The sequence below is a fragment of the Talpa occidentalis genome, unplaced genomic scaffold (genome assembly GCF_014898055.3).
Source record: "Talpa occidentalis isolate TD23 unplaced genomic scaffold, MPIMG_talOcc4v2.1 talOcc4.11, whole genome shotgun sequence".
NCBI lineage: Eukaryota > Metazoa > Chordata > Mammalia > Eulipotyphla > Talpidae > Talpa > Talpa occidentalis.
The window spans coordinates 12,987,197-12,996,250 of record NW_023601104.1 but is presented as its reverse complement, the minus strand read 5'-3'; the positions used below and the strand labels follow the sequence as shown (position 1 = coordinate 12,996,250).

The following is a 9,054-nucleotide window of genomic DNA, read 5'->3' as shown; positions in this document are numbered from 1 at the left end:
GCACTTCCTTCCAAATACCTCTGCTTTTCCCTTGGTTCAGCTGACATTTGCCATAGACATTCATAAGTTCTCTCTCCTTTTTTTTTTAAGATTTATTTTTATTTATTTATGCACAAAAAACCCGGGTGTAGGCCAGCGGGGTGGGTGGTGAGAAGATTCACCACAGACAGAGTGGGGAGCAGAACAGGTGGATCAACTGAAATACACTGCTAAGGGGAGCAACAGGCAAGACAGGAGATGTCTGCTGCACCATGTGCATTAGCTTCCTGGCTGGGATTGAACACAGGCTACTGAGGTGATAGGGTGACAGAGCTGAGACTTAATTGCTAGGCCATCAGGGAGCCCCCATTTCTCTCCTCTCTCCATTGAAAGACACCAGCGGAATAAAGCAAATTTCCCTGATAGTCACCAAACCCTCTCGATTCCAATTCTCTCTACTCCTTCTCACTTCCTGCTTACTAAAACCCTCAGCTATTAACAAAATCCTGTCAACCATCTCTCCTGTAGCAATCTATTTATCTGTTGCCTTCAAGTCCTCTTGCTACTTCTCCTTCAACACTTTGAGCAGAAGTTCAGAGGCAAGGAGCTAATGCATAGCAGTCCGGGCTACTAGTATTCTGCTCTCCTACTGGAAAATATGCGTGGCCCTCCTCCCGCTATTCTCAAGTGTTTTATTTTTTTAATTTTTTTAAAGATTTATTTATTTATTTATACAAGTACTGGGTACAGTCAGAAGCGCGGGAGGGTGAGAGAATTCACCAGAGCCAGAGCAGGGAGCAGAGCAGGCAGAAGGACCGAAGTACACTGCTGAGGGGAGCAGCGGGCGGCAGGAGAGGTCTGCGCCCATGTGGGACCCTCCTCCGGTGGCCGGGGAGCAGCCGGGGATCGAACCGGCACTGCAGAGGCTGCGGGCAGCTTCGCAACCCAGCACTCAACCGCTGCGCCACCGGGGAGGCCCTTTTCTCAAGTGTTTTAAATTATTGTGCTGGAGTCATCTATTAAAATATTCCCTTATTGGGCCTCCCTGGTGGTGCAAGGGGTTAAGCACAGCACTATGAAGCTATCTGCAGCTTCTGCAGCACAAGTTCGATCCCCAGCTAGGGAGCTACCCACATGGTGTGGCAGATCTCTCCTGTCTCGCCTGCTGCTCCCCTCAGCAGTGTGTTTCAGTCAGTCTGCCTGTTCTGCTCCCCACTCTGTCTCTGGTGAATCCTCTCAAACCACCCCCTGCCCCTGCACCTCTGGCCTGTATCCCAGCTCTTGTATGCATAAATAAATAAATTTTAAAAAATAAAAATATGCCCTTATTATAGCAGCATCATCCTTGAGGGGCGATGTGACTCCCAACAAAGTGAACACTTGAGTGAGAGTGACACTCCAGAGTCACAGGCCCCACTAACTCTGGTAAGAAGGAAAGAAATATCCCCATGTCCAAATATCTAAATATCATGGACAATATCCCCAGGTCCAAAGCATGTGGTAATAAGGAAGATGAGATGTGAAAATGGTATGAAATAATTGCTGAGAAATGTGAGTGAATAAGTTAAGAATTTGTCCAGGGGCCTCCCAGGTGTCATAAGGGGCTAAGTCTCAGCACTATGAATCAATCCACAGCCACTGCAGCAAGAGTTCGATTCCCAGTCAGGGAGGTGACCCACATGGCGCAGCAGACCTCTTCTGTCTCACCCACTGCTCCCCTCAGCAGTGTATCTCAGTGGATCTGCCTGTTCTGCTCCCCACTCTGTCTCTGGTGAATCCTCCCCCTCCCCCACCTCTTGCCTGCATCCCAGCTCTGGTATGCATAAATAAATAAATCTTTTTTAAAAAAAAAAGAATGTGTCCAACACTAAGAATTTGTGGGAAAACTGAATCTTAGAGAAGTTTAATTGCTTGCTTAAGGTCACAAGGAGGTTCTAAACCTGTATCTGCAGACCATAAAGTTCAAGGAATCTGTGAACTTGGAAGGGAAAAAATGTACATCTTTATTAACTGCTAACAGAAATTTAGCTTTTTCTTCAATTATGAATATAGATGGTAAACCACAAATACTGTTAATACCTGTGTTCTTACCAACAGAAAAATTGAGTGTTTTTATTACACATGACAATTTAGGTACCAAAATATAATTTTGTACTCATCATCACTTTATAATTACAATCATTATTAAACTTGTCTCTAGGGCCTCCCTGGTGGTGCAAGGGGTTAAGACACAACCTATGAAGCTATCTGCAGCCACTGCAGCACTAGTTCAATCCCCGGCCAGGGAGCTACCCACATGGTGCATCAGACCTCTCCTGTCTCACCTGCTGCTCCCCTCAGCAGTGTACTTCGGTCAGTCTGCCTGTTCTGTTCCCCACTCTGCCTCTGGAGAATCCTCTCCCCCCCCCCACCTCTGGCCTGTACTACAGCTCTTGTATACATAAATAAATAAATCATTAAAAATAAATAAACTTGTCTCTAAATCTTTTTATTTATTGCATTGATAAAAGTGCAGTTGCTAGGGCCTCCCCGGTGGCGCAGCGGTTGAGCGCTGGGTTACGAACCTGCCCGCAGCCTCTGCAGCACCGGTTCGATCCCCGGCTGCTCCCCGGCCACCAGAGGAGGGTCCCACATGGCGCGCAGACCTCTCCTGCCGCCCGCTGCTCCCCTCAGCAGTGTACTTCGGTCCTTCTGCCTGCTCTGCTCCCCGCTCTGGCTCTGGTGAATTCTCTCACCCTCCCGCGCTTCTGACTGTACCCAGTGCTTGTATAAATAAATAAATAAAATCTTTAAAAAAAAAAAAAAAAAAAAGTGCAGTTGCTAAACCACAAACATTTTAACATGTTGTTAACTATCTGAATGTAATTTTTTCCTTTTATAATCTAATCGCCAAATGTGTACATAACTGCCTACTCCACATCCCTAAGTGGATTCTAATAGAAAACTCAACCTGTTCATAACTAACCCTGTTTCACCTGTAGTGTTCCCAACTCAACTAATGACAATTTCATCCTGTCAGTTTGGCAAAAACCCTAGAATCATCTATTGATTTCTCTCTTGCATACCACATTCCTGATTTCCATTAGGAAATTGTAGCAGCCCTGTCAACAGATCAAGAACCCTATCCTTTCTTCCATTTCTACTATGCCCTGGTGGAAGCCACCACCATTTCTGGCTTGGATTACTACAGTAATCTCCTGCTAGGTCATACTGCTTTTATCTTTGTCCCCCTACAGTCATTTTTTGACACTGCAACGCTAGAGTGATCCTTTAAAAATAGAAGGGACTTCATGTTACTCTGCACAAAACCCAGCTGTGACTCCCCATTTAACTCAAAGTAAAAGCCAAAATCCTTACAATGGCCCACACTGTCCTTCATGACCTAATTCACCCCGGCTCCTTACTTTCCCGACTCTGTTTCTTCTCACTCTCCTCTCCCTCGCTGTGTTCCAGTTACACTGGCTTCCACTTTTCCTCACTCCAGACACACTCTGACTTACTGAGTTTGCACTGGCTAGTCCCTCTGCCTGGAAAGCATTTCTTCCAACAGTACACCTTGGCCAGTGCACTCACATCCTTTAGGGCATTGCTCAAATTTCATCTGCAGAAGGCATTTTCCGACCATCTTATGTAATATACAATCAACCCTTTCCATAAAGGGTACACTTTCGGGGCCTCCCTGGTGGCGCAAGGGGTTAAGACGCAACCTACGAAGCTATGGGCAGCCACTCAGCACGAGTTCAATCTCCGGCACAGCAGACCTCCCCTGACTCTCCCACTGCTCCCCTCAGCAGTGTATTTCAGTCAGTCTGCCTGTTCTGTTCCCCACTCTGTCTCTGGTGAATCCTCTCACCCTCCTCCACCTCTGGCCTGTACCCCGGTTCTTGTACACATAAATAAATAAATCTTTTTTTAAAAGAAAGGGTACACTTTCAAACACTCTTAACTTGCTCTATTTTTCTTCTTCCTTTACCACTTATCACCTTCTAATGTTTATTCTTTTTTAAAAAGATTTATCTATGTATACAAGAACTGGGGTGTAGGCCAGAGGTGAGGGGGCAAGAGAGGTGAGAGGATTCACCAGAGATAGAGTTGGGGAGCAGAGCAGGCAGATCTACTGAAATACATTGCTGAGAGGAGCAGCAGGTGAGATAGGAGAGGTCTGCTGCGCCATATGTATTACCTCCCTGGTCGGGGACCCTGGCCGGGATCGAACTCATGCTGCAGTAGCTGAGAAAGCTTGATAGTGCTATGTCTTTAACCCCTGAGCCATCAGGGAGGTCCCTCTAATGCTCATTCTTAGGTTTATTTCTGAGATGTGTTTATAGTGTCTCTCTCAGCTCTAAAATGTAGGCTTCTCCAAAGCCAGAAGTTCATTGATGTACCTGAAGGTTCAAGTACAGCATCTAGTATACAGTAAGAGCTCAAAAATATTTGTCAAATCACTGAATGATGTAGATAAAAAAAACACCTACTATGAAGTTATTGTAGGGATTAAATAACATGCAAAGATTCCCATTTGTTAGATGCCTGCCTCTCTTCTCCCTTCCTTAAATATCTTTCCCAGTCATCTACTTTTACAGCACTTCTTCCCATCTCTGGAAATTTTCACCACTCTAGTCTCTCCTTTGAGTTTAAATCCAGGAAAGTGCAACAAAAGGTCACAGATGTCATCTGAGAAGAAAAGGAAGCCCGGGAGACCAGCTTTATCCACAACTGCTTATCAGATCACCCAACTGTCACCCAGAGAAGCAGAGAGTCCTGAAATGGACAGGTAAATCTTTGTGTTGTTGAAGTTGCAGGTTTGTTTTAAAATCAACTTTACTGACCTACAATTTATACACACACACACACACACACACACACACACACACATCTGATGAGTTTTGACGAATGTATAAGTACTTTGATTTGGGGTAGAGGGCACCCGGGATTATGTAAATTCGGGGATTTAGCAGATGGGTCCTGGCTAGGACATAGAACATTAGGGTTCTTGGGAAACAACTAAATAGGGACAAGTGGAGGAACCAAGGGCCGGTCTGGTGTGATTGGTCCTACGATCTCACTGCACTGGCCCTCCGGAATACCTTCTGGCCGGCCTCAGGGAGTAGGTCTCCCTTACAACAAAGTCACATCCACCCTCTGCTCTCCCTCCAAACTGACTGCCTCCCCATAACCCATCCCCGCTTACCGGTGGGGGGCGCTCCAACCCGCGACAGCCAAGCTTCATCCGCTGCCTAGACACTGACGGGGCGTGATTCTTTCCAGTCACAGGAACCGGTTTCGCGTCCGCGGCAGCATCACCGGCGGGAGAAAGCAAAAGCACTGCACCTGGTTGCGGCGCCAGGAAGCCCCCTTGGGGTTCGCCATCATTTGGTCCCTGAAGGCTTGTTGTGGCCTACCAGGCTCAGTCAGTGGAGCCTGCCCAGCAACCAGACCCTCTCTGGCCCCTCTGAAACTCTCTAGAGACTGCAGGTTCAGCTTCACTTTCAGACGGCAACTCAGATTTCAGGTTGGCTGGGGAAACTAAGGCAGGACTGGAGAGTCTGCGTGAGCGCTCTGAAGCTGGCCGCAGACTTTCTCCCGGTTCCTGGGATAGCCCCGTACGAAATCCCACGCGGCGCACCCCAATCCAAGAAGAACTGCTGGGGCGCAGGGAGCAAAGCCCCGCCCCCGCGGCCGGGAAACCTGCCGGGCGGCGCGGGCCGGGGGTGGGGCGGGGGCGGGGCCTGGAAAGGGCGGGACACACCTAGGCTAACCAGTGCGCCCGCCGAGCCCTGCACGGCGGAGGTGGTGGTGCTGGCCCTCGCCTGCCGTCCTGCTCGCGCTCGACCTCGCGGCCATGGAGGGATCCCAGGACTTTCTGAGCGGGAAACTCCGGCTCTGCTTCACACCGGCTGCCCGGACCAGCCTCCTGCTTCTCAGACTCAACGAGGCGGCGCTGCGGGCGCTGCAGGAGTGTCAGCGGCAACAGGTGAGGCTGGACCCGGGCGCCATCTCCCTAACGAACCCCTACACCTTGCGACCTCCAGCCTTAGGCGGCGACCTTGGCAAAGGGACCTGGGGATGGGGAGCTGTATCCGCAGACTCCGGTCTCCCCATTTTTGCAAGTGAACCCCGCGAGGCAGGTCCTCCTCGGGACCCTGGAGGGGCCGCTTCACCTGCGCTTGCTTAGCAGCTTGTGTGCTTTCCCCGCAGGTTCGGCCGGTGATCTCTTTCCAAGGCAACCGAGGGGTATGTGTGGTCACCGGGAATGTGGGGGCGGGGGGCGGGGGGCCGCGGAGGCGGCGCGCAGACGAGTGGGCTCTGGGAAGGTACGATCAGTTCTGGAGGCCCTGAGCAGTCACGGTCTGAAGAAGTTCCTGCTTGGGGCGAGCGGGCTGCTGGGGGTGTGGTCCCAAGAGGCTGCGTTTGAGGCGAGACTATGTCGCCTTAGTCTCCTGGGGCACTCGGGCCCAGCTGCACCTGGTGTGCTAACGAGCCTCTTGGGACCCATCTTCAGTCTTAGCTGGTTCGGGGAAGAATGGCATTGGTAAGAGGGGGAGGGGATGACTTCATGGCCTTACGTCTCCTTTCATCTCCAGTACCTGAGGCTCCCAGGTCCCCGATGGTCTTGCGTCTTCTCCTTCATAGTGTCCCAGTGTGGCCAGGAGCTTAGTAGTGGTGGTGGTGGCTTGGACCTTGTGTGCCAGCGCTTAGGCAGGTAAGGGGGAATAGAGAACAGATAAGGGGGTGTGGAAAGTATGGGAGTGGATGTTCAGAGGTGCTTAAAAGTTCTCTACCCTCCACTTTTTTTTTCACCACCCCTTTCCAGATCTGGACCTAATCGCCTCCACTGCCTGGGCCCACTCAGGGAGCGCCTCACTATTTGGGCAGCCATGGATTCTATCCCAGCCCCATCTTCAGTTCAGAGATACAACCTGACTGGAGATGCAAGAAATCCTGAGAGTTGGCAGAATGTGGAAGACTATTCTGAAGAATCGGCAGTTTCACAGCCACAGATGGTACTAGAAGAGGTGAGGTCAGGAACTGCAGGGAGTTGGGTAAAAGTGGGGCAAAGTTGGATCCCCAGAAGCCAAGTGCCCCTGTCACTTTCTGTATCAGGTGCCAGACCCACTGGCAACCAGCCAAGGACGGTCACTCCCAGGATCCTCAAGGGAACACATAACACAATGGGAAGTGAGGTACTTGAGGCGGGGTGGCACTAACCTGGGAAGCTTTGGTATTGTTTTCCTCTCTAATCTCCTTCCTAAACCCTGTAATAAGAGATCTAGTTTTGCCCCTTGCGTTGGTCTTTCATCTCTCCCATTCCCTCTTCAAATATCTTAGGAACCATACTCATCTTCCAAACAGAGAGCAGGATCAGATACTTCCTTCCTCTGTTAGCCAGAAACATCTGGACAAGGTAAGTTTAAACAGCAAGTTTTCATTCAGGTTAAATCTTAAAAATTGGGACATCTCATTTTGAGGTTTCCAGAGCTCATCATATGGAAGGAATTTTCAAGGACAGAATAGGAATTTCTGGTTTTATTCTACGATATTTTCCCCAACAGAAACGTTCAGCGTCTGGAGCCACTACAGAACTGAAAGAAAAGAGGCCCAGAACTCTGTCTCCAGCTCCAAGTCCCCTACAAGGGCTACCCGGTCAAGATCCACAAGAAGAAGATTGGGAACAAGAAGATAAAGATGAAGACATGGGTCCCAGACTGGGGCATAGTCCTTCAGTACAAGCAGGTGAGTTAAAGGACAGTAAAACTGCTATGGATAAAGGGTAGAAGGGGGTGAGGCATTGGCTTAAGAGAAGGCCTATAATCACCTTTATGCCTTCTTTCTTCCTTTCTAGACTCTGAATCCTCAAGTCCTGAAGAGGTTCCAGATTACCTTCTGTGAGTTCCCTGCCATTTCCAGTTTTATCAAGCATTGTGCTTACGAGATATGACAAATTTGATAAAATGAGGGCTGGGAGCTTTTAGGAGCAATGAAATTGAAGGTTGACAGTTCTCTGCTCTTGGCAGGCAATATAGGGCCATCCACAGTGCAGAGCAGCAACATGCTTATGAGCAGGACTTTGAGACAGACTATGCTGAATACCGCATCCTGCATGCTCGTGTTGGGGCTGCAAGCCAAAGGTTCATAGAACTTGGAGCTGAGATCAAGAGAGTGCAACGAGGAACTCCAGAACACAAAGTAAGGATTGGCTTCCCAGCTCTACTGGCCATAAACTCCCTGCTATCTGCCCATGTCTGTCTGTGTTCAATGACTAACAAAAAGCAAGCTTCTTTTGAGATAAAGTAGTCTGTATCATTTTGTGGCTTAAGAAGGTACATTACTACCTTCCCTTAAAAGAATTGGAGCTTTTTCCCCTCAACATCAACTTAGTGCCAGTATTTTCTTTGTTTCAGGTGCTTGAAGAAAAGATAGTGCAGGAGTATAAAAAGTTCAGGAAGGTAAGACAAGGTCTGGGAATGGTAGCCAAGAAGATAGAAATGGTGTATTTTTTTTTTTAAAATATGCTTTTTCTCTGCAGCGGTATCCGGGTTACAGGGAAGAAAAGCGTCGCTGTGAGTACCTGCATCAGAAATTGGCCCACATTAAAGGTCTCATCCTGGAGTTTGAGGAAAAGAACAGAGGCAGTTGAAGCTGTCAGGAGGCTTTTGACAATTTGCCCACTGAGATAATGAAGAACCAAGCAGCTATAGAGTGCAATTGTTTGTTCTTATTGCTGAGTCTGTGGTGGCATGTAGGAAAACTGCTCTAGGTTAAGGATTTTCATTGATGTCATATATTAATTTGTAGGATTGGGTATAGTGCTCAGACTCCACAGAAGTGCCCAGGAGACTAGGAAAAGTAGCAGAGTCTAGGATTCTCCACCTTTAGTTCAGCCAAGTGATTTTCAAATCCTGAGAAATGCCACCATTTCCAGGACAAGATATACCTTGAAGACATTAGATTAAGTGAATTTAGCTTGATAACTTCCCTAAAGGATAAGTTCTGGCAACAGAGCTAAAGGACTTGGATATAATGGGGAAAGTCTTGAGTGTTACCCTTGTACTTAAAGTACACATAAATGTGTAA

The 9,054-nt window shown here is 48.4% G+C and overlaps 1 protein-coding gene across 1 annotated transcript; it reads left to right on the top strand.

Annotated features, from left to right (window-relative positions):
• Positions 1-5,821: 5,821 nt before the first annotated feature.
• On the top strand, positions 5,822-8,686 carry ELL3 (elongation factor for RNA polymerase II 3). The gene is made up of 11 exons (XM_037502368.1): positions 5,822-5,953; positions 6,178-6,213; positions 6,564-6,682; positions 6,794-6,995; positions 7,084-7,163; positions 7,309-7,384; positions 7,533-7,713; positions 7,823-7,865; positions 7,995-8,166; positions 8,382-8,426; positions 8,507-8,686. Exons 1-11 carry the CDS (start codon positions 5,822-5,824, stop codon positions 8,615-8,617), a joined length of 1,197 nt encoding a protein of 398 aa, XP_037358265.1. The 3' UTR covers positions 8,618-8,686.
• Positions 8,687-9,054: the final 368 nt, after the last annotated feature.

Bases quoted from the DNA above. Each gene is read 5' to 3' on its own strand.
- ELL3 (XM_037502368.1), top strand. From the start codon at position 5,822: ATGGAGGGATCCCAGGACTTTCTGAGCGGGAAACTCCGGCTCTGCTTC. The intron at 7,385-7,532 runs GTAAGTTTAAAC...TTTCCCCAACAG, and splicing joins GCCAGAAACATCTGGACAAG to AAACGTTCAGCGTCTGGAGC. The intron at 8,427-8,506 runs GTAAGACAAGGT...TTTTCTCTGCAG, and splicing joins AGTATAAAAAGTTCAGGAAG to CGGTATCCGGGTTACAGGGA.